The 24,759-nt window shown below is 49.3% G+C and overlaps 2 protein-coding genes across 2 annotated transcripts; both read left to right on the forward strand.

Annotated features, from left to right (window-relative positions):
* The first annotated feature begins 3,530 nt into the window (after positions 1-3,530).
* LRIT1 (leucine rich repeat, Ig-like and transmembrane domains 1) lies at positions 3,531-13,315 on the forward strand. Its single transcript, XM_024742524.1, has 4 exons — positions 3,531-3,771; positions 7,485-7,951; positions 10,809-11,114; positions 12,342-13,315. Exons 1-4 carry the CDS (start codon positions 3,557-3,559, stop codon positions 13,313-13,315), a joined length of 1,962 nt encoding a protein of 653 aa, XP_024598292.1. The 5' UTR covers positions 3,531-3,556.
* Positions 13,316-20,104: 6,789 nt separating this feature from the next.
* On the forward strand, positions 20,105-24,364 carry LRIT2 (leucine rich repeat, Ig-like and transmembrane domains 2). Its single transcript, XM_024742522.1, has 3 exons — positions 20,105-20,214; positions 20,512-21,293; positions 23,571-24,364. Exons 1-3 carry the CDS (start codon positions 20,105-20,107, stop codon positions 24,362-24,364), a joined length of 1,686 nt encoding a protein of 561 aa, XP_024598290.1.
* Positions 24,365-24,759: the final 395 nt, after the last annotated feature.

Raw genomic sequence — 24,759 nt, forward strand, 5'->3', positions numbered from 1 at the left:
CTTCTCTGGCTCCCCCAACCCAGGCGCCTCTGTTATAAAGGGCCATTCCACGTGCTGGCACATGCAGGTTATTATGCTAGACATTGAGCTCCTTTTTGCTGCCTTCCCTGGCCCCTCCAAATCGTCCTCTTGGCCGGGGCAGAAGGAACCCATTCACCAGTTAGACAGTGCCGCCTTTGTGAAGGAGTCCTGCCTCATTCATTTCGGCTCCATCGGATTAAGGACCTGGAATCCAAATGGTGTATGGCTGAAAGCTAAATTAGAAGAGAGTTGCATAACGAAGGGAGGGATGGGGGGCAGAAGGGGGGATTTGAGCTGCAGCTGAGCCTGAGAACGGGTCAGGAGCCTGGCCCTTCCATGTTTTCAGGTGCTGACAAGCCTAGCACCTGTGTGCATGTGTGTGCACGTATGTGTGTGTGTCCACCTGCTCATGTGTGTGTTCTCACAAGCAATGGGGAAAGAATGCTGGTTGGAAAGTCATTTGCTGTCATAGAAAGAGCTCCAACTGGGACTAGAGACTGGTTCTGGTTCTGCATTAACCATTAACTAGCTATGTCCCTGGGGCGGGACCACTGGGGTCATCTCAGTTGCCTCTTTTGCAAAGTAAGCATCTTTGCCCCTGGCCTGTGTGAGTCTTGGTCAGAAGAATACATGTTGGATATAGCCTGTGGGGCTGCATTTCCTGTCTCCCATAGAGCACTTAAGGTATGCAAGCGCAAGCATCTCCCAAGGCACTGGATTGGGACAGAGGGGCTTCTGTCTTCTTGTAAGTGGCCCATGACCCACTAAGAGTTGTGCCTTCTATAAATGAGGGACTGCTACAAGTTATACACTGGCTTATAGTGACAGTTACGTCAAGAAACACTATTCCTGGGAATTCTCTGGGGGTCCAGTGGTTAGGATTCTTCGCTTTCACTGCCAAGACCTAGGTTCAATCCCTGGTCAGGGAACTAAGATCCGACCAGCTGCACAGCGCAGCTAAAAAAAACAAGAAAAGGAAAAAAAAAAGAAACACTAATCCAGAACAACTTAATTCATTTTCAGGTAAAGAAACCAAGGCTCAGAGTGCTACCGTTACTGAACACAAGCTCATGTGCCTGATGCTGTGAGGCTAAACAAACGTAAACGTCAGTTTGAAGCAGAGAAAGGTTTATTGCAGGCCATGCAAGGAGAAGGAGTGGCTCGTGCCCCAGAAAACGCGAACTCCCCGAAGGGTTTCAGCAAAGCATTTTTAAAGGCAAGGTGAGGGAGGGGCATGGTTGGTGGTTGCAGACTTCTTGGTGTCAGATCCTTTGTTCTTGCAGCTGTCCACCTATGTCAGGCCACAATGTTCTTGAAAACCTTCAACAAGAAAAATGTTATTCTCTTTCTGCAACTCTTTATCTCTTTATGAATGGCAGAGTGTTATACTCTTAAAGGTCAGAGCTTTGAGAATGGGCTATTCTGTATATTTCAGGCTATAGGCAACATTCTTAACTCTAAGCCAAAGCAAAAGAATAACAAAGTTAAAGAAACAGATCTAATATGGAGTCAGGTTTGTTCTTCCTTATTACACTACCAGTAGTATAGCTAATATTTATTGAGTGCTCGCTAGGGGCTAGGTACTGTGCTAAATGATCTTATGATGATTCTTACCACAACTGCACAAATTAGATACCATCATCCTTTTCGTTCCACACAAAGAAACTGAGGCTCAAAGCTGTGAAGAATTGGCCTGAGGTCATGCAGTGATTCAAGGATGGAGCTGGAACAGAAGCCCAGTCTCCTACTGCCTGGGCTCCTGGTCAAGCAGCTCATTTTATCCTGTAAATGTTCCTTTCCCATGCCCTTCCTCTTGTTGGCCCCCACTTTTATCCAAGCCTAACCACCCCTCAGGGCTGAGCTGACTTTCCACGTCTTCCTGGAAGCCTTCCTTGATTACCCAGTTACCAGAGAGTGTTCCCTGCCTTTCCTGATTTTCATCTTGCATTACTGTCACCAGCAACATATGTCAGGGTTTTTTGTTCATGCCTGCACGGTTGCAAAAGACTTCAAGGGAGAAGAGAAAGCAGGACAGGACCAGGAACCAAGGTTAGAATTTAGGCTGGCAAAAGAGAGCAGGGCTGTTGCATCCCCAACAGAAGGAGGAAAAGCCAGCTGGAAGTCCCTGGTGGTCCAGTGGTTAGGACTACGCGCTTCCACTGCAGGTGGACACGGGTTCGATCCTTGGTCGGGGAGCTAAGATCCCACATGCCATGCGGCATGGCCAAAAGAAGGAGAAAAAGCCAGAGAGGTGGGAATGGGCAGGGCTGTCTTTCTGGTTTGGGGAGGAGGAGGTACAGGTGGGAAGCACTGAGAAAATCACATTGGCTGAATCGGAAGAGAGGAAGGAATGGGAACCAATGTTTCCTGGAAGCCAATATTGTCCAAACAGGCCTGGCACAGGTATTTTGTGTGTATATCGGGACCCCAGGTATCTGCCTTGGTCACAGCTCACTGGTGTAGGTTTGTCTAGGTGCATGGGCTGAGGAACCTTCTGGAAAAGCCATAGGAACCAGGTAGGGTTTTCTGGGCCAAAGAGCAAGGCCTTGGAGTCAAACGTGAAGAATCAATGAGTGAAATGTGGTGTCTATGGTGGGATGAGGTTGGGGGTAGGGGACAATCAGTAAAAACCGACAGAAGCTTTTAGCTTCTCTAAAAGCTCTGGGAGGTCCTGCTCTGAGACCCTCCTTGGAGTGAGATAACACGAGGGAAGGGGCACTCTCCACCCTCAGGCCAAGACACATCACTGCCTCTCAGACGGCAGTGATCTGAGACTCCATGCCACAGGGTACCCCAGGAAGCAGCTGTTTGCCCGGCGGGCTGGGAGAGTTCCTGAGTCCATGGGAGACACCTCTGCAGTTGCCCCCAAATAGCTGAATCTTCCCAGCTCCTCCGTGAGCAGGTACTTGGAAGTGCCCGTGGAACTGGGTACTTACTACTCCCGAGAAAGCTTCTGTTCCCACAGGCTGTCAAGGTCTGAGAAACTTGGGCTGTTTAATTTTCATAAACACCCTGAGTAGAGTAACTTTACTTCCCTCTGGCAAATGAGGACACAGGGGCCACGAGAGACCGTGTGACTTACCCGACGTCACAGCCTGCAAATGGAAGAGCTGGGATTTGAACCCAGCTGGCCTGGCCCAGCACTTGGGCTCTTTCTAATGCCTTCACCACCTTCATCTCAATGCCTTTTCACTATAAGACAGGGTCACTGGAGAGGATTTCCAGTGGCCCTTATTAGAGGCCAGCGTTCATCTCTTTTGAGCCCAGGCACCCTGTAGGGGCTGTGCAGCTGCAGCCTGGCTGGCATAGGCAGTCCAGCAGCCGCTTGCCCCTGGGTGGCTGCCCACTTCCTGCCGGGCCCTATGTGCTCTGGGCCTGAGGCTGTGGCTCTGGACGGGGATGCCTCACCCCCACCTTCAGGACTGGGTGATTCCAGGAAGCAATAAGCCGCTGAGCCGCTGTGGCCAGGGCTCCCCCTCCCTAATCCCCAGCCTGTCCATGATTATCCGATGGCTTCTGTTGGGGGTGGCAGCCGATGAGCCGGTGGGCAGCTGCTGGGTTTGCTGGGCCAGCAGGACAGAGCAGTAAGGGACAGGCCCCTGCCCGGCCTACAGAGGAGCCAGGAGCCATGAGGGTGGCGGTGGGCATTCTGTGCCTCCTGGCCCTCGGAGGACCCCTGCAGGCCCGGGGCGCCTGCCCTTCTCAGTGCAGCTGCAGCCTCCATGTCCTGGGTGATGGCAGCAAAGCCAGGTATGGCACCAGGTGTGCGGGGTGGGTTGCCCGGCCTCCAAGGCTCCACCAGCCAGGCTGGGCTGGGAGGGGCTGGATGCATGGCCCTAGGACCGTGGCGGGGTGAAACCTCCATCTCCCTGGCCCTCAAGACCCAAGGGTCTCGTGGGGCTTGTCTGGGCTGCATTTTCTTCCAGTCAGCAGGGTGTGGCTCTGCCTTGGGGGTGGAGTGGAAGTACCAGGTACCTTTACACATGGGGCAGGGGTGGGGCACAGGTGTGTCAGCTCCAGAAATCCTTCCTGAGTCTTCCTCCAGGAAGACTTCCTCCACTCCTGTGAGTGGAATCCTCTTTAAGGGCACAGGAAGTCTCCCCCTTACCTCTTTCTCTTCCTCTCCTTCTCTCCTGCCCCCTACCATCCTCTATCTCCCCAGCCCCTTCTTTCCCAGGACTCTTCCATTCTCTTGCCCCACCTCCTGGGGGTACCCAATCATATCCCAGGTATTTCTTACTGCCCCACCCATCATGGGACCACCCAATTCCTCATACTCTTCCCACTTTGGGTCTCCTCTGGCCCAGCCCCCAGGAGCCTCAACCTTGACCCCTTTCGATGGGCTCTCAGAAAGGCCAGGAGTGCCCAATCCATTGCAGGCAAGGGTCCCTCCATCCTCAGCCTCTTCTTTGACTTTCCTCATCCCCCATCTGAGCCCTGAGAGCACCTCCATCCTCTTCTCCTCCTCTCCCTGGGACGTCCCCAAGGCTCCCGTGTTGTGGACCCTTGCTCTTCCCCCATGGCTCATTCCCTATCTCTCTTTGGCAGTCTTTAAACTATCTTTTCTCTCACCTCTTCAGCCCATCTGTTAATGACCACTGCATTTCCCAACTTACTCAGAGATTTCAGTCTCATCTTTCCAATCTTCTGGAATTTCATCCTCCCTTTCTCCCTTGTCTTAGATGGGTGTTGGGGAGCCACTGATGGCTTCTGATCAGGAAAGCAATGTTATCAGTGCAACTCTTTCTTTTGCGTTACACAGGCCTCTCACTGTTGTGGCCTCTCCCGTTGTGGAGCACAGGCTCCGGACGCGCAGGCTCAGTGGCCATGGCTCATGGGCCCAGCCGCTCCGTGGTATGTGAGATCTTCCCGGACAGGGGCACGAACCCGCCACCAGGGAAGCCCTCTGTGCAGCTCTTTCAATGATCTTAGCAATAGGTCAGGCTGATTGAGTGTGAGGGGAGGTAGAGAAAGGTGAGGCATCCCCAAGAAAGGATACCCAATGTGGTCTGAAGAACAGGAAGAGCTCCATTTTTGGCCCAAAGCTGTGATGCTCCAACTCATATGGATCATCAGAGGTAAGGATCTTCTCCCCAAGGGAAGCCAGGGCTAAGCCCTGAATAGGCCAGGAATAGCCCATGGCCAAGGACAGTGTGACCAGGGTGACAAAGAGCCTCCCTTACAGCCTACAGAGAGCACAGGGCTCAAAGTCATACAGCATCAGTGGCAGAGCTGGTCCTGGAACCCAGAACTTCAGTTCCATTTCAAGAACTCTTCTTACCTGGTGATGCTGCCATGGGCAGGGACCAGGGAGGGCTTCTGATAGCAGGTTGACTTTAGGATGGAAAATGAAATTCCAAGGGCAGTTTCCAGGGCCCCTAACATCAGCTATTGGTTATGCCTCCTCTGAAGCCAGAGCTCTCACCATCATTTCTACTTGCCCAGAAGTCCCACAGCTGATAGGCACCGGCCATCTGCATGGAGTGTGAGGAATGAGGGGAATGAGGCCATGAAAGGCTGTGGGGAAACCTGAGATCCCCAGTGGCCAAGAGCACAGGTTGTGCAGTCAGACAGAGTCTCCTTTTGTGTCTCAGACACCTTCCTCACCCCATCTTTAACCAGGGTCTCTCGGAGGGCCCAGCCCTTACACCTGAGCACCTGATGGACCTGCCTGTGCTCCATGCTCCCCTATCATGAACAGAGTGTGTGTACTTGTGGGTCCTGGGGTTTCCTGGGGCTGTGGTGGTGGTGGTGGGGGAAGTCTGGGCACCTGGAGAGATGTGCCCCCTTGTCCTTCATGCCTGATTTGCCCCACCAGGAGCCGTGCGGTTGGCCTGTGCTGGCTCTTATCGGTTTCTTTGATCCCTCCATTGACCGTTTTCTCCCCCTTCCAGCACATGTTTTCCCATCAACTCCCTTCCTCCCACCTACATCCAGACCTTCCTCCCTGCAACACCCAAGCTTCCATTATCACTGAAGGGATCATTGCCTCCAATGCTTTTTCTTCCTTTGCTGGATTATAAGCTGTATGGGGACCGGGGCTGTGAGTCTGATATTCTTCTGTCACTCAGTAGGGGTTCCATGTATATCTAAAGAATGAATACGAGTGGGCGGAAGTAACTGGGCCTTTTATGGGCACCATTGACAAAAGCAAGCCAAGCCCAGCTGACTTTGAGTACTGTATGCAAGTTAAGCTGAGGGATGCTGGTGGAGCGCGTGTGTGTGCGTGTGTGTGTGTGTGTGTGTATGTGTGTGTGTGTGTGTGTGTGTGTGTGTGTGTGTGGCATCAGGAAGAATGATACGAGAAACGCGTTATGACCTTACAAGAGAACAACCTCTCTTAGCAGAGCTAAACAATATCCCCACCTCACTCCCACCCCACCTCCTTCAGTGTGAGCAGAAACATCCTCCAGACGAAACTGGGGCTGCACAAGGGCTGGGTCCCTCAAGGCCAGACTCAAAGTTTCGTTCTTTTGAGAATCTTTCCCTTTTTACCGTCTGTGTGTGTGCTGCTCTCAGTGATAGCATTTAACACAGTTCTGCATTGTCAGCTCCTAGAGGGCGGGGACTGCCTCCTGTTATCTATCTGCTTTAGTGTCAAACTTAATAGAATGAGGTTTAAGAAGTCACTGTTTGGGCAGAAGGAGCTTTGGAAGGAGCTGGTAAGACTGACCTGATGTACTTGCAGTGCTGGGATGCAGAAACTTACAACAGTGGTCAATAGCAATTGGGCTTCTACAGGTGACAGGTGTGCAGAGCTGGTACACACATGAACTCATTTAAACACCCAAACCACCCTGTGCGGTGGAGTCTATTATTCTGGGGAAACTGAAGAAAATAGAGGTTACATAATAGACTCAAGGATACACAGCCAGCAAGCAAAGAGCCCAGAGGTGAATCCAGCTGTGGGGCTGCAAAATTCCAGCTTTTAAACACCTTGATCATCTCATGGTCTCTCAGTGTCAGGAGAGGCTCGAGGCATCCCGTGTGTGGCTTCCAGTTCTGATGCCGTTGCTATATATATATATTTTTTAAATAAAGAAAAGCCAAAGCAGTCACAAAAACTGAGCTATAATTTAACAAAGGAACCCTTTTAACTCCTAGATGCAATGCTGCAATGCACAAAATGATCTCAGGATTTATAAACACTGTTCATTCTTAGTGCACTGCAGGTGATGTAGGCTGTAAGGGGACATAGTAGTTCAAGCTTGAGGTCCTTCAGGCCAGTGACCGAGACCAAACGGCCCTCCTGGGACACTTATGAGAGGCTCTGCAAGCAAGAAGCTCCCAAAGAGAAAACAGAAGGAATCTTGTTACTAGCCCACCTCCAGGGCACACCGCAGTCTGGGTTTGGTGTCCTATGAGGCCGTGCGCACCAGGGGGTCTCTTGAAAGGAGGTTAAGTAAAGGGGAATCTCCGACCCCACAGGACATTTGCTCAAATACTCCCATTTCTGTAACCAGGACAGTGGTGTGCAACGACCCTGACATGACCCTGCCCCCAGCATCTGTCCCTCTGGACACCTCCAGCCTGCGCCTGGAGCGGACGGCCATTCGCAGGGTGCCCGGGGAGGCCTTCAAGGCGCTGGGCCGCCTGGAGCAGCTGTGGCTGCCCTACAACGCACTCTATGAGCTCAATGCTCTGATGCTGAGGGGCCTGCGCCGCCTGCGCGAGCTGCGCATGCCTGGGAACCACCTGGCCACCTTCCCCTGGGCGGCGCTCAGGGACGCCCCCAAGCTGCGGCTGCTGGACCTGCAGGCCAACCGCCTCTCGGCTGTGCCCCCGGAGGCCGCGCGCTTCTTGGGGAACCTCACCTTCCTTGACCTCTCCAGCAACCAGCTGCTGAGGCTCCCCGAGGAGTTGCTCACCACCTGGACTCACCTGCAGAAGGGACCCTTCCTTCCCGGCCACCACGTCAAGCTGGTCCTAGGTAAGAGATGGCATCCTTCACTTGGAACCACTTTAGTGATACTTGGGGGTCTTAGGCAAGTTTATTAAAGCCTCTCTGAGTCTCAGTTCTTTACCTAGAAAATCACACTTGCCTTCTGGGTTTGAGTAAAGATTGAATGAGAGGCACACATTGGTAGGTAGGTTTAGGAGCTCAAGCTCCCAGCCAGACTGCTGCAGTTCAGACCCCAGCTCTGCCCCTTTTCCCTGTCCCATGAGGGGTTGGGAATCATGGTGAGGCCCTGGCAGAAAGTGGGTAGTAGGGAGAGGGTGGGCAGTGTCAGAAAAGAGGCCTCCTGGCAGGTGTCCCTGGAGCATGCCTTGGCTCATGTGAGGTCCAGCACTGAGGGCTGGAGCAATCTTAGAGCAGTTTGGGGCAGCTCCTGCCCTGAGGCCTGGGAGAGTCTCTCAAGGAGGGAATATTTATTTATTTATTTATTTATTTATTATTTATTTTTGGCTGTGTTGGGTCTTGGTTTCTCTGCGAGGGCTTTCTCTGGTTGCGGCGAGCAGGGGCTACCCTTCATTGCGGTGCGCGGGCCTCTCACTGTCGCGGCCTCTCTTGTTGCGGACAAGCTCCAGACGCACAGGCTCAGTAGTTGTGGCTCACGGGCCTAGTTGCTCCGTGGCATGTGGGATCTTCCCAGACCAGGGCTCGAACCCGTGTCCCCTGCATTGGCAGGCAGATTCTCAACCACTGTGCCACCAGGGAAGCCCAAGGAGGGAATATTTAGACCCCTCACTTCCTGGATGTGGAGCAGGGAACAGCAAAGTCCATTCCAGCTCCATCCACCCTACAGACTATCTCACCTGATAAAGGGCATTGTATAGGGTAGTACTTACATGGAAAGATGTTGTTTCTTTGAAAATCAACTTTGAATGTCCTATATATATATATTTATATTTTATGCCCTCTTCTGATTATAATTCCTTCTCCCCCTCCTAAAAAGTAGCCACTGTTATGTTTATTTGCATGTTCCCTATCGTTTACATTTACATACACACGCATATACAAACATACATGCACATAGAAATTTTAGCAAACATACATGCACATAGAAATTTTAGCCGTGTGTTTTGCATAAAATTTCATCATATCATATGTATCAACCAGCACTTTTTTTGCCCCGCAATACGTCTTGGAGATCTTTGTAAGTTACTACCAATGAATCAACTTCATTTTTTAAAACTCTGGCATAATATTCCATCATACAGTTATACTACAGTTTATTTAGCCATTCCTCCTTTCATGGGCCTTTAAACTGTTTCCATTATTTTGTTAACACCTGTGATGCCGCAGAGACCATTCTTGACAATGCATCCTCGTGCACCGAGACAAATGTTTCTCTAGACTAGGAACCGAGAAGTGGAATTGCTGGGTCACAGAGTATGCACGTTAGATGTTTTACTATTAATCATAGTCTCTAAAGTGCCAGTTCTTACCCCCACCAGCAGTGTGCACGACCATCCATGCTTGTGTCCACTCTGCAAGCTTATTTGAATGCCAGCCAACGTGTGGGCTCCATTCTAGACGCTGCAGATACAGCAGTGAACAAGACGGATGAACATCTATTCCCTCATGAAGCTAACAATAAGTGGTCAGAATGTTTAACTTTTGCAAGTCTGACTGGTGAAAGTTTCATTGTCCTTTAACTTTGCCATTTGCGTCAATTCTCTGGGGATTCTGTGTGAAGTCAGATAGCTCACCACCAGAGCTGGGCAGTGATGACTCTTGGGGTGTAGATGCATCAGGAAATGCATTTAACCAGTGACACAAGGTAGCCGTCACCTGGCTGGGATGGGGGTGGGGAATAGCAGAGGAGCCGGCGCCTTCCCAGCTAGTGCTCTAAAGGACCCGGGAGTCATGGATATACAAGCAGGTCTGAATCCACCTTCCCCAACCCTTGACATTTCCGTTTCCAAATGTATCAAATACATGTATGCAAACATATAATATGCTATTGATTAGATGCTATCAAATTTAATAACAATCCGTGGAGGGTAGAAAGGACATCACATTAAATGCATTCATTTTGTATTTAGAAATGCAGACATATGAAAAGGAAATGTGTCTTAGAATTGAGGACCCACAATACCTCTCTATATGTTGAAGGTCATTTGACAGGGTAGGTACAGTGACCTGCTTTCAGCGCTATAGAAGTGTTCAATTTTAAAGTAAAGAGGGCTGGGAATATAACATAAGATTGGGTTCCCTGTCATCTTCACTCTTGTCTTTTTGAGCCTGCGTCAAAGGGACCATGGCTCAGAATAGCCACACTCTTTGCTGGGGTGATGCTGAAAGTGCCACTTACACTGGGAGGACAGGGGTCAGGAATTCCCTGGAGGTCCAGTGGTTAGGACTCCAGGCTTCCACTGCAGGGGGCCTGGGTTCGATCCCTGGTCAGGGAACTAAGGTCCTGCAAGATGCAAGGCAAGGCCAAAAAAAAGAAAGGGGGGGGTGGGGTCGGGTTCATGAAGCATTTCTAGAAATGGATGGATTCTGGCGTATTGCAGTCATTGCAGAAATGCCCACTGCCTGGCCGGTAGCCTGAGAGGATCGGTCTGAGAGTGGCTTGTTGGCACGCTGTATGGCTTAGCCAGTGCTTAATATCATTTATCTTTATTTATGCTTATAGCCACCCAGAAACGGGGGTAATGCTGTCATTCCAGATGAAGAACCGGGCTTAAGGTTGTAGTGAAGCAAGGAGCTGGGTCTGGAGGCCAGTTCTACTGACCCTGAGCTCACAACGTGCCTTGTCCTCCCTGGGGGAGAAGGGGGGCTGGGACTGGGGATCTGAATATCTAGGGCTCACCTCCTGCCCTGCCTTTCACCCCTGCAGGGCTGCAGGACAACCCCTGGGTGTGTGACTGCCGACTCTATGACCTGGTCCGTCTCCTGGAAGGCTGGGCCCCAAACCTGGCCTTCATAGAGGCCAGGCTGAGGTGTGCCAGCCCGCGCAGCCTGGCCGGACTGACCTTCAGCCAGCTGGAACTGAGGAAGTGCCGGAGTCCGGAGCTCCATCCGGGGGCAGCCAGCATCAGGTCCCCCTTGGGCAGTGCAGTATTGCTACGCTGTGGGGCCTCCGGGGTCCCTGGGCCGGAAATGAGCTGGAGTAGGGCCAACGGGCACCCACTCAACGGGACAGGTGTGTAAGCTCTGGGGACGGCTGTGCTGAGATCCAGACTGGGGCGGGTGGGTCATCATCCCACATGCTGGGGAATGGGGCTTCAGGTTTGCCAGGGAGAGGGAGGTAGGCTGAGCAAGGCTCTTTACTCCCATCCTGTCTGAGTGGAGTTGGGGGACTCTGCCCAGAGGCTGGACGTGAGGACAGTGGCTTCAGTAATAACAATGGATCTCAACCTGTCCTGTCATATCCCACCAGCCACTCTATCAGAGGCGTGGGGCCCACCCTGAGAGGAGCAAAACACTGGGTTTTTGGTAGAAGATGCTCTCTTAGTGTATTTAATATTGATAGTAAGGTTCCAAGTTGTAAATATGAAGCCAGTATCACTAGGAGTAATTAATGCTAGGAGTTACCATCTACTGAGCACTTCATGTGTTAAATGTATTATGTACAAGGTGTCACTGAACTTTAAAGAACAAACTGATTACCCTTCTATTTGGGGTATAAGTAAACTGAGGCTAAATGGTTGGTCTGCATCACACAGCTCGTACAAGGAGGAACTGCCTGTGCCCTTTTTGCTGTGCAGACAGAGGTGGTCCATCCCTGGCACTTGGGAGGGGAGGTTTGCAGGAGTCACAGCCCACCTACATGCAGAAAGAGGGTGAAGGAGGAATAATTTCTTGGCACCTGACCAGAACACCTCCCATCCCTCCCAGCTTTCTTCTGTGTTTCCCCCAACTAGGTTGGCAAGCGTTGCTCTAGGACTGTGGGCTTGAAATCAATGTACAAACAAAACTGTGTAAGGAGCTCCACTAATGTAATACAGAAAGTTGGAGATGCTGTGATTGAAGTGGCAGTGGGGCCAGGCAGGGGTGTGCAGAGCACTTCTAGCTGGGCCTCTGCCTCAGGTTCACCCAACCCACCATACTCCCAAAGCATCAGCCTGCCACCCCTGATGGGTCAGCTCTGCAGAACTCAGGCCCTTGAAAGACACAGTTGGAGCATCTCAGATTTAGAAGGCTGATCATTCTTAGACTATGCCTCAGCCTGTGTCTCCCCAAATTTGAGCCCAGGTGATCTCCATCCCCATGGCTAATCTAAGAAAAGTTCAGTGATGCCCAGTCTGTTCTTGGGATAACAGGGTGCTTGGCAGAATGTACACAGTCCAGGGGCTGTGAATTCGGCCCTGGAAGGAAGCTTGGGGCAGATGGGCCCGTTCATTCTCCCACACGTGCCTCTTCCCCACAGTGCACCAGGAAGTCTCCAGTGACGGCACGATCTGGACTCTGCTGGGCCTGCCTGCTGTGTCCCACCTTGACTCTGGAGACTACATCTGCCAGGCCAAGAACTTCCTGGGAGCCTCTGAGACTCTTATCTCCCTGGTCGTCTCTGAGCCCCAGACATCCACGGAACACAGTGGGGGCGCAGCGGCACTGTGGGCAAGGACAGGTGAGGGGGCAGAAGCAGCTGCATACAACAAGATGGTGGCCAGGCATGTCCCCCACATCCCCGAGCCTGCTGCCCCAGCCACTCGGCCCCCTGTGCCCAACACGAAGGAGCAACTAATCCTCCAGCCCTTCCAGATGGGGGCCCCAGGAGAGCACTTGGATGTGCAGGCAGGACCCCAGGAGGCCCAAAGGGTGAGCTCTCTCAAGGTGGTGGGGGACACTTACCAGAGCGTGACCTTGGTGTGGAAGGCCCCCCAGGCTGGGAACACAACTTCCTTCAGCGTCCTCTACGCAGTCTTCGGACAGCGCGACATGCGGCGGGTGGTTGTGCAGCCTGGGAAGACCCGTGTCACCATCCGTGGGCTGGTGCCCAAGATCAAGTACGTGGCGTGTGTCTGTGTGCAGGGCCTGGTGCCCCGGAAGGAGCAGTGTGTCATCTTCTCCACTGACGAAGTGGTGGATGCTGAAGCCACTCAGTGGCTCATCAACGTGGTGGTGATCAGTGTGGCTGCCATCATCGCCCTGCCCCTCACGCTGCTTGTCTGCTGCGGTGCTCTCCAGAGCCGCTGGCGCAAGTGCCACACCAGGGGCTCCGCTGAGGCCACAGGTGCCTACGTCAACCTGGAGAGACTGGGCCACAGTGAGGATGGCTCAGAGGAGCTGTCCCAGCACAGCCTCAGTGAGGCCGACAGGCTCCTCTCTGCCCACTCCAGCCTGGACTCTCAGGCCTCGGGCGTCAGGGTGGGCAGACGGATCAACGAGTACTTCTGCTGAGGGCCGTGCACACAGGTGCCTACACGCCTGCTCCCAACCACTCTCCCTCTTCGCCTCCCACACGCTCACTCTGACACCTGAATCCATGCTCACCCACTCTTACCTACTTGGGTATCTGCTTACTCATACATTTACACACCACCACCACCACAACAGCTAACACTTATATAAGCACTTACTATGTGCCAGAAAGTGTTCTAAGTGCTTTATATACATTAACTCATTGAATTCTTAGGATAACACTTTGCAGCAGGCACCACTCTTCTCCCCACTTACCTGGAGAAGGAACAGGGTGAGTAACTTGCCTGTACCAGTCAGTTTTTTTTGTGTAAGAAATAAAGGCAAAATTGCAGTGGTATACAGCAACAAGCACGTCTTTTCACACAATCCATAGGTCAGTGGGTTGACTGTGGTGGCTCTGCTCCATGTGTCCTACTTGGGGCTCAGGATGGAGAGTCAGTGGCTACCTGGGGTAGGCTTCTTTATGGAGATGTCAGATGATATCGGAGAAATGAGCAAAAACATGTGATGCCAATTAAGCTCCTTAACACTGCCATTTCTGCCCATATTCTACCTGCCAAAGCAAATCTCATGGCCAAAACTAAACTTTAAACAAGGCAGGAAAGGATAGTTCTCCCATGGAGGTAATGGTAGGGCAGGACATATTTTGCTGAGCAGTGATCTAATCTATGTTGCCCACAAGTACACAGCTAGGAAATGGCAGCTTTAGAAACTGGACCATGCACTTGATTCCAGAGTTGATAGTCCTTGCTACTTTCCTATACTGCATCTTGATTCCATTTATGCTAACTCGTAGGCACTCACACACAGTCTCTTTATGCATTTGCCACATTTGTACAGCCACATACACACACATGCAGAGACCCTCACTGTGGACACATGGATTCTAACATTTTTTTCTCTGGGTGCCATTCTGCCTAGAGATAATCATCTGATTTTCAGTAAATTCTAGAGGTTTAGATGATGCCCAGGAGACTACTGCTCGTTTACTCTCAGAATGTCAGGCTGGAGGGATCTGAGAGACCCTCCGTGGCAGGTGACACAGTACACTCAATGCTGCCTGGCACACAGCTCACCTCTCCGTGTAGCAGCATTTGTGATTCTAACTGAAACTTACCTGGGTTCCTGAGGGTGTCTCAGAGCCTTCTGGGTCACTCAGGAAGCCACTTCAAAGGAGGATTCCCATTCAGTTTGCTTAAAGCTGGGAAACCTCTGAGATGTCATCTCTGCACATAGGAGAAGACAAACGTTCCCAGCAGAAGGGCCAATGTTCTGTCTTGTCTGAAGGAGTGGCTTCTAACGAAGGGAGCATCCAGACTGTTTGATGCCAAGGCCTTTGGGTAATAACTGAGGAAATTTGGGGACAGCAAGTGATGCAAGAAAGCTATCTTTCCAGTATCACCTAAGAGACACCATATTGTCTTGACTCTTTGCTAAATATAAAGACCAGTGTGATGCAGTGATGTCTAAAGTTACTGTACTTCCTCTCACATTTACGAAAGACCTTACAACAGATAACCTTACAACGTTTTTTCTTGTTTTCTCTCATTTTGATCTTCACAATGACCTGTTTTGAAGGCTGGGCTATTTGATTTTACAGACAAGAAAACTGAAACCCAAAGAGCTGAATAATTTATAGAGCACAGTGATGGATTTTCTTGGAGGATCCGTGTCTTTGACAATGTTCTGGCCAGGCTGAGGGTCTTTGTTCAGTATTGATCTCTGCAGTGTGACCCACAGCAGTTTTACTATGGAAATGGATTTGTTTGAGCTACTGAAACCTGGGATCAGAATCATGAGAGCACCAGTGCATGTGAATGTGGGATTTCCATACATGGCTATTTCCTGCCCATCACCTGTAGGGTACACCTGACTTTAACTTGGGGGCTGTTGCTATTGGTTAGAGAAATTATTTGGTTGGAAAATGACAAAGCCACTGTCTACATCATAGGTCAACAAACTTTTGTTTTTCTATAAAGAAAGCCAGATAGGAGATACTTGAGGCTCCATTACTACTACTCAACTCTGCTGATGTAGTGTGAAAGCAACCCCAGACCATATGTAAGTTAATGAGCATGGATGAGTTCAAATAAAATGTTATTTACAAGAACAGGTGGCAGGCTGGATTTGGCTCCCAGGCTGTAGTTTGCCAACCCCTGATCTAGATTTGTAAAGGCATTTCTGCTATGCCTTGTGAGACTTAAGACTCAACTCTGATTGTTTGGTATATGAGACTGACAGACACTCCCCAAATCAGAACAAATATAAGTGCAGTGGATGACAGCAGCCATCTGTTGAAATGATAAAGATGTTTTCTCTAAATGATTGGCTGAGCCAATCGAGACTGAACAATTATTGACCCAACTAACATGCAGTTTTATTGAACTCTGAAGAAAAATCAGAAACTTGAAAGCAAGAATGTGTTAGTATTTATCCAGTAACGTGTGTGTGTGTGTGTGTGTGTGTGTGTGTGTGTGTGAAAGAGAGAGAGAAAGAAAGTTTCAACTTTCCAGTGATTCATGAAGACCTACCTTGGTGGTCTGAATGGAATGGCCCCCAAGATGGTCAGCCTCCAAATACCCATATGTCAGCCTTTCTTTGTATGTTCTGTCTTCCCTGGTTTGCTCTTGTAGAGAAGAATCATCCTGGATTGTGCTCATGAATATTCAAGTCACTGGAAAAAACAAATTCACACTGTAAAAAATAAAATGATGTACTGTTTATATATTAGTCTTTTGGTATATGAATCTGGTTAGTATGAGTCAGTCCCTAGAAACCTAATGTCTTCTTAAAATCCTGGGAGAAGAATTTCTAGGACTTCCCTGGTGGCGCAGTGGTTAAGAATCTGCCTGCCGGTGCAGGGGACACGGGTTCAAGCCCTGGTCCCGGAAGATCCCACGTGCCATGGAGCAACTAAGTCCGTGCGCCACAACTACTGAGCCTGCGCTCTACAGCCCGCGAGCCACAACTACTGAGCCCTCATGCCACAACTACTGAAGCCCGCACACCTAGACCCTGTGCTCCACAACAAGAGAAGCCACTGCAATGAGAAGCACGCACACCACAAGGAAGAATAGCCCCCACTCACCACAACTAGAGAAAGCCCACGCGCAGCAACGAAGACCCAACACAGCCATAAATAAATAAACTAATTAATTAAAAAAAAAAGAATTTCTAGTCTCTCAAATGCTGAAGACCAGCCTGCACTAGGGTGATCCCACAGCATGTGGCCCTTGGAAGCCTTGTTTGGAGGTCGGTTGGAATCATGACATCTCCAACATGTCTTTTTAATTTTTTTTGGCTGCAACATGGTTATATTCCTCCTGACCTAGGCAGAGGGTATGTCTGCTGTCACTTGATGTAGACATGTAAACTTACAGGGAACCAAAAGGCAGACAACAGAAATTTTATCCTGGAAAGTGGATGTGGCTATTAAAACTAGGCTGTTAGTCAAGGGGCTCAGTGAGCAGTGCGTTTAAAGGGCTAGAGCTGGAAACTTTTGTTTTAACTATCATATAATCCAGGAGAGACAAAAATCAGTTTACAAGTACTTAAGCATATTTTATTGTATGGGCATTGTAGTCAGGATTGGTTAGGCTTATGCTGTGCTAACAATTCTCAGATTTCAGTGGCTTAACAAAGAAACATTTATTCCTGCTCTCACAGAGTCTACTTGAGTGAGTGGGAAATGAGGATGGAGGGAGGGGTCTGCTCTCTTCTTCACTCAGCGACCCAGGCTGATGAAGACTTCACCACCTGGAATGTCAACAGTTGCTGCAAAAAGGGAAAAGAGAACCTGGAGAATCACATAGGGGCTTTTAAAACATTATTTCGTCCAACATTTCATTAGCCTGAATATTGGTCACGTAGCCCACCTGTTTCAAGGGGGCTTGGGGATGTAGTCCTCTGTGTGTCTATCACAGGCACAGGGAGCCAAGAAGACCGTCTGAGACATGGTTGGAGCAGGTGGAGGAATGAAGGAAAAACACCAGCTTGAGAAAGAGGAAGGACAGCCTATCTGCTTCCTGGTAGGTTGCCTAGTTCTCTGTCTGAACTCTCCCAAAGTTCCGATCATATTGGGGGATGGGGGGAAGGGGGCGTTTTCCAGTTGAACAGATAGGAAATCTAAGACAAGCCAGGGAGCTGCTGCTCAGAAGCCATTTTTATCTAATTAATTTCACAAACACAGAGTAACTCCTCCCCCAAGATTCTGTCTCTACTAAAAATCCTAAGAGCCAAGCTCCTAAAAGCATCCTTCCAGAAGGGAGATAGGGCTATAATATCCTCAGATTCCTTCCTTCCTTCCCTTTGTTGTTAAGTCTCTTGAGTTTAGGGACACCACTTAACCACTAGTTGTTTAAGAGAAACGACACGAGCCAAGCTAACTTTAATTGTTCTAGTCTCCTGTTTTAACTGACAGCACGGCTATTCCCTATGCCTATATACAAAATAAGGAAACTAGAGGATGAGGGAGTCAGGAGAGAAGAAGGAGCTGTGATTCCAGAGATGACATACCAGTGGGCGTCCTTCTCAATTTTCCGGCAGACCACTGAAAGGTTGAGTTGAGCTGGATTCATTTAAAGAGGCTGGATGGGATGAACAGAGAAGAAATTGTGGGGATGTAGGGCTCTTTAGGCCTTTCTATTTTGGGGTGAGAAAAGAACTCACTAGTCATTTGTGATACCCATGGATTGAATCACATTTTCCCACAAAGCAAGGCTGGCAAAATTTTGGCCAACCTGGTAGGGAACTCTGGAATGAGAATCACCCATCAGAGTTGCCCCCATCAGGCCAGACTGGCCAGGGCCCTGTGCCCTCACCTCCCTCAGTCTCTGCCTGGGGCTGCCTGGGGAAGGGCATGACCTCATGCAAGCACTCCTTGGAGTTGAACATCAACTCATTCCTTGAAGGGTGTCTAGGTAGCACCTCTCCACATCTGCCACAGCTTTTTGCTCATTGTACTCTCCTTGCTTTTTAAATTTTCACTTTGAGAGGAAGTCCAGAGATCTAGCCAGATGGTAGAGTTAGACTGTCTGGAAATTCCAGCAAATATATCTGGCTTGGATGGAAAGCCTGGGGTGTAATCAGCTTACTTGGTGACCCATTTCCCCTCTCACTGGTTAGATATTAAGCGGATTTTCTTCCCTGAGGTCTTTTATAGGATATAATGTATATCATGAATCTTAGGGGAACCCATGGAATTTCAATAGTCATCAGAAAGTACCCCAGGTAATGGAAAGCAGACTCTCTTCCAGAGTCTGTTGGTGTGGGAGGTGAATTAAACTTTATTGGGCACCTACTTTATGTTAGGTACTTTATTTTGCATAATATTAATATTTCCTAGAAACACTATAAAGAATTCATTTATTTTCTCACTTTGCACAGGAGAAACCGACTTTCCAAAGATCTCAAGACTAGGAAGTATAAGCTAGATAGAAGATCCCATGGGACCGGATCTATAACAGTATTGCTCACCATGGCCTTCCTTGCACCTAGCAAAGGTGTGGCTTAGAGCAGATGACCAGTATATATTTGTTGAATGAATGAAGAATGGCAGATCAAATATACAAAACCACATATTATCTCACTTAAAAAATTTTAACAGGGCTTCCCTGGTGGCGCAGTGGTTGAGAGTCCGCCTGCCGATGCAGGGGACACGGGTTTGTGTCCCGGTCCGGGAAGATCCCACATGCCGCGGAGTGGCTGGGCCCGTGAGACATGGCCGCTGAGCCTGCGCGTCCGGAGCCTGTGCTCCGCAATGGGAGAGGCCACAACAGTGAGAGGCCCACGTACCGCAAAAAAAAAAAAAAAAATTTTAACATAAGAAATACACAGCGTTCAGGGAAGATTTATAACATGTGAAATACACAGCATTCAGGATAAATTATGTGATCCAGGATAAGAAACATGCTTTGATTTAATCAGAAAACACAATCTCGTGGTTTAACCTCTGTACCGTGATGCTTCTCTGATTCTGGTCATCCAAGCAGCAGGTGCAGCTGTCTTAACGCAGAAGAAAAATGAATCCACCACGCGAGGTGCTGGGGAGATTACCACTGATAGGAGTGGTTGCAGAATTACTTTGTTAACCATTATCTGCATTCACTTTTAGAGACTGGTTGAAAATTCTAGGTTACAGAAGCCAATTGTGATTGATGAAGTATTAGATGTATTCTGGCCAAATCTCCTGAACCATAGTGCTCAGGATAGCATTACCTGTTTGTTTCTCAGATCGTTTTTTTTTTTTGTTTGTTTGTTTTTTACGTTACGTGGGCCTCTCACTGCTGTGGGCTCTCCCATTGCGGAGCCCAGGCTCCAGATGCGCAGGCTCAGTGGCCACGGCTCACGGGCCCAGCCACTCCGCGGCATGTGGGATCATTCCGGACCGGGGCACGAACCCGTGTCCCCTGCATCGGCAGGCGGACTCTCAACCACTGCGCCACCAGGGAAGCCCTCTCAGATCTTTTTTATGAGACTGAGGGGAGGCAGTATCAGGACTGAATTGGACATCTGGCTTATAGTTTGCTCTCTGGACTCAAAAACCAGAAAAATGGTAAATCTTCTGACCTTAGTTAAGAGACATAGCTCCCTCTTCTGGGTTCTTACTGAGCTTGTGATCTGGGCCATAACAGACCTCAGAGCATCCAGGGGCTTTGCTGCTGCTGTACTGACCTACATCATTATGGATTACCAATAATAGGATTTGCCACTCGGAAGCTTGGACTATACTTATTCAAAAACTCATAAGGTAGTTTCTTACAGAAGAATATGGCTTCAGTTTCTCACTATTTCTTGCTAGTTCTGGTCTTTCTGGATTCACATGCAGCTCAGCTATCCTGTCTGCCAGGATGTACCTGCTCAGAGGAGAGTTTTGGCAGGTGCGCTGGGCTAACAAGATCCCAGTAGGGGATGGGCTTTCTTTGGGGATGGTGTGAAGTGGGAGCAGGCCAAGATTTGGCAGGAAATCAGCAAAATCTCTGTGAGACTCCCTCTAACTGGTGCTGAACTTTGATAAACTGCATGCTTTTACCAAAATGGGTCTAACTCTTGTATTTCAAGAGAATCGTATTATTTCCTTCTAATTCATATGTCTAATGCCAGGATAAGCCTGATCCCACTTCCCACTCCCCAGTTTCCTGATGTACATCTCAAAGCTGTTGTGGTTTTTTGTACAGGACTCTGCAGTGCGTGTCTATCACTTTGGGAAAGGTCCCAAGGAAACTTCCTGAAGAGTTCAAGCAAGTGAGAATTGAAAATTCACCCTTATCTGAACTGCCCCGAGGGTCTTTCATCACCATGAGCACCTTGGAGTACCTTTGGCTCAATTTTAACAATCTCACTGTGATCCATCTAGGAGCCCTGGAGCACCTGTCAGAACTGAAAGAGCTGAGACTGGAGGGGAACAAACTCCGCTCAGTACCATGGACGGAGTTCCGTGCCACCCCGCTCCTGCGGGTCTTGGACCTCAAACACAACAGGATTGATGCACTCCCTGAACTGGCTCTTCAGTTCTTGGTCAACCTGACCTACCTTGACCTATCCTCCAATAGGCTTACAGTTGTAGCCAAGAGTGTCTTCTTGAACTGGCCAGCCTACCAGAAGCACCGGCAGCCTGGCTGTGAGACCGAGATCCTCTCCAGCGTGATGCTGGCGCTGCACGACAACCCCTGGTTATGTGACTGTCGTCTAAGGGGACTTGTCCAGTTTGTAAGGTCCATCAGTCTTCCAGTAGTCTTGGTGAATCCCTACCTCATGTGTCGAGGTCCTCTCTCCAAGGCAGGGCAGCTTTTTCATGAAACAGAGCTCAGTGCTTGCATGAAGCCGCAGATCTCAACCCCCAGTGCCAATGTCAGCATCCGGGTGGGACAGAATGTGACCCTGCGATGCTTGGTACAGGCTAGCCCCTCACCAACTATTGCCTGGACTTATCCCCTGAGCAAGTGGAGGGAATTTGATGGTAAGTGCATGCACCCTCTCCACGTATCTGGGGTGGGGTGGGGGTTGGGGAGGTCTGTAGCAACCCTGCCCTCAATAGAGAAGTTCTAAACTGGGTCAATCATGAAGGAGGGGTGCAGGTAAGCCTGGGACAGACCTGAATTATACTCACCACGACAGAAAAAATTCCGAGACAGTGTTCCACTATTGGCATTATTTTATTATTATTATTATTTGGTCATGTGACTCAGTGAAAGCCCGGAATCCTAACCACGAGGCCGCCAGGGAACTCCCTATTGGCATTATTTTACATGGTTGCGTACAGATCTCTATAGGATATAAGATGTAAATATACGTACTCCATATAATATATATTTGTTGCATACAGATCTATCAATATAATATATATTTGTTACACACATATATGTATAATATATATCTATATATTTTTGCATACAGGTCTCTATAGGAAGTAAGATGTAAATATATATATATTACATACATATTTGTTGCATATATATATATTTGTTGCTTACAGATCTTGATAGGATGTGAGATGTTAATATATATGAATTGACTTAACAATATTTTATTGATATAAATATTATAGAATTGTATATGAACACATATATTCTTTGAAAGCCTTCTAGATGCAAAAAACCATACCGTGTATTTTTAAATCAGAGAATTTCTGACTAGAACTGATTCTAGAGATTATCTGTTACTTATTTCTTAAACTTCTCTGAGCAGAATCACCTGGGGTGCTTGTTTCAAATAAAATTTTCAGGCCTCTCCCTGGAGATTTGATTCCGTTAGTCCAGGGGAGGACCTGAGAGGATGTATTTTAACAAGTGTTTCATCCCTCTGCCATTGCCTACCCCTCAGCTAACTCTTACCAGGCAAGGTTGGGAAGTCCTAGATATTGACTGAATTTTACACTTCCTACCGCTGTGTTGATCAGACCTTATTGGCTTGAAGTTGCCACACTGGGACCCAGGGAGAGGGAGTGACCTGCGTGGGTCCCACCGCTGGGATTCTAAACTGCCTCTCATTTCCTGAAGTTCATGCTCTGTTATCACACCTCAGCTGAAATCACCTTTAATGCCACCCTTCAGCACTGGGGTATATCACAAAGCCAGGGATGGCCTCTTTAGAAGTATCTCGATGCTATCTAGAAGACAACTAGAAATATCTAAGTGAAACTTGAGAAGTACAGTCAGTCACCCAGATATTTGTTATATATGGTGACACACCTCTGGATGATTAAAAAATACTTAATTAGCTGAAATTTTGACTTTTTTCTATCATTTGATTACGTCTTATAGGCTTGAGGTTAAATACCAATGAAGGAGAAACATAGGATCTGTTGTCGTAGCCTCTTTGAGAATGATGAGATGCATCCAGATGTTATCTTTTGTGATGTTCTATTATCATTCTCTTTGGTACCATGTTAGATCCATCCTCTCAGTAATAATAACAGCAAACACTTACTGAGCACTTACTATCAAACTTACGGAGTAAATACTGTTATCATCCCATTTTACTGATGAGAAAATTGAGGCCAAGAGAATCTAAGCAACTCATCCAAGACCATATATTTAGTAATGGATAGAATCCAGGCACTTGGCTCCAGGCTCTGAGCCACTCGACATCCGGGAGGTAAAAAGGCACTTCCTGAAGCTCACAGTATTGTACAATCACACTGTTGTTAGCGATCTCCTGGAAACCACGTGTTAGCTCAGCGAGGCTAAGGTCGTTTGGTGGGAGGAGCTAGTGAAGTTAAAAGAGTGTGGTCTGGGGCTTCCCTGGTGGCGCAGTGGTTGAGAGTCCGCCTGCCGATGCAGGGGACATGGGTTCGTGCCCCGGTCCGGGAAGATCCCACATGCCGCGGAGCGGCTGGGCCTGTGAGCCATGGCCGCTGAGCCTGCGCGTCCGGAGCCTGTGCTCCGCAACGGGAGAGGCCACAGCAGTGAGAGGCCCGCGTACTGCATAAAAAAAAAAAAAAAAAAAAGAGTGTGGTCTTCATAGACAGAAGAACTAGGTTCCAGATCAATCGACACCCCTGAACGATTCTCACTATAGGCAAGTTGCTTAATCACTCTAGTCCCCAACTTCCCATGTGTAAAATCTGGGTGCTTACCTTACAGGATTGCTGAGAGGCAACACCTGGCACCTAGTACATGCTTAATAAATGGTCGCCACCACCTTTTAACAAAAAACTGGCATTGCTAGACACTCTCCAGCTGACTGTCTATCAGAGAAATGTCTACCTGAGCTGTTTTGCTGTCTCTCTCCCCAGTGTTGACCTCGTCTCCTGCAGAAGATGCTGCTCTGTCGGAGCTGGTCATACCTGCTGCCCAGCTGGTAGACAGGGGCAGTTACACCTGTGTAGCCTCCAACTCCATCGGCAGGAGCAGCTGTGTCATCTCCCTCCACGTCCAGCCCGCCCAGGCCGCGCCCACACTCCATTCTCTTTTCTCCACTTCGGAGGGCAATGCCTACGTTGACCTGCGGGTGGTTAAGCAGACAGTGCGTGGGATCGTGCTGGAATGGTTTGTGGCGGCCGACACCCCTGAGAAGTGGTTCACCCTCTACATTGGGTCGGATGAAGCCCGCAGGAAGGAGGTCGTTCATGTCGGCCCAGGAATCAGCACATACTTGGTGGATGATCTCCTCCCTGGCACAAAATATGAGGTCTGCCTTAGCCTGGGGCGCCAGCCCCCACGCCAGGGCCGGTGTGTGGTCTTTGTGACGGGCCGAGACCACGGCGGGCTGGAGGGACGGGAGCGCCTCCTGCACACCACGGTGATCCTGTGTGCTGTGCTGCTCTCGGTGCCTGTGGGCGCCTATGTCTGGGCAGTCCAGGCTCCCTGCAGCTGCAGGGAGTGGGGCTTGCGCTGCTGTCCTCATCGCAGGAAAGCCCCCAGATGCCCCCCGGCAGTCCCGGAGCACAGGGATGTCTCCTACAGAGACCACACAGCTGTCTGTGAAGATGGCCTGGGGCACAGAGGTGCTGAGGGGGAGGGGGACGAGGAGAGAGATGTAGAGGGAGATAGTGGCCCGGGAGGAATGGTGTGGGCCTCCAGCCCCTAAATTAAATCTCTGTGGCAGCTCAACTTGGCTTGACCCACTTAGTCAACAAGTATTTATTGAGCAGCTACTCAGTTCCAGGCTCTGAACTTGACACAATGATCCAGGAGACACAATTCTTATCTTCACAGAACTGGTGCCGATGGACCCTTGTACAGTTATCCATGGTGACTCGAAATTAATAAATGTTATTTTCTAAATATATAACCCTATAACATTTACGTGTTTACATGGAACATTTACATAAAACACATTTCACATGTGTTATCCTCCTGCAGAAATGTAGGATTCTAGCCTTTGTTACAGGTGAAGAAACAGAAGCCCAAAAAGTTACAATGACTTGACCAATGTCACCCAACTAGTAGGCAGGAGGGACCACCCAAAAGAGGTTCTAGTTC

Source organism: Neophocaena asiaeorientalis, unplaced genomic scaffold, assembly GCF_003031525.2.
Source record: "Neophocaena asiaeorientalis asiaeorientalis breed wild unplaced genomic scaffold, Neophocaena_asiaeorientalis_V1.1 scaffold598, whole genome shotgun sequence".
Lineage (NCBI taxonomy): Eukaryota > Metazoa > Chordata > Mammalia > Artiodactyla > Phocoenidae > Neophocaena > Neophocaena asiaeorientalis.

Bases quoted from the DNA above. Each gene is read 5' to 3' on its own strand.
- LRIT1 (XM_024742524.1), top strand. From the start codon at position 3,557: ATGAGCCGGTGGGCAGCTGCTGGGTTTGCTGGGCCAGCAGGACAGAGC. The intron at 3,772-7,484 runs GTATGGCACCAG...TTCTGTAACCAG, and splicing joins GGTGATGGCAGCAAAGCCAG to GACAGTGGTGTGCAACGACC. The intron at 11,115-12,341 runs GTGTGTAAGCTC...TCTTCCCCACAG, and splicing joins GCACCCACTCAACGGGACAG to TGCACCAGGAAGTCTCCAGT.
- LRIT2 (XM_024742522.1), top strand. From the start codon at position 20,105: ATGGCTTCAGTTTCTCACTATTTCTTGCTAGTTCTGGTCTTTCTGGAT. The intron at 20,215-20,511 runs GTGCGCTGGGCT...TTTTTTGTACAG, and splicing joins TCAGAGGAGAGTTTTGGCAG to GACTCTGCAGTGCGTGTCTA. The intron at 21,294-23,570 runs GTAAGTGCATGC...CTCTCTCCCCAG, and splicing joins CAAGTGGAGGGAATTTGATG to TGTTGACCTCGTCTCCTGCA.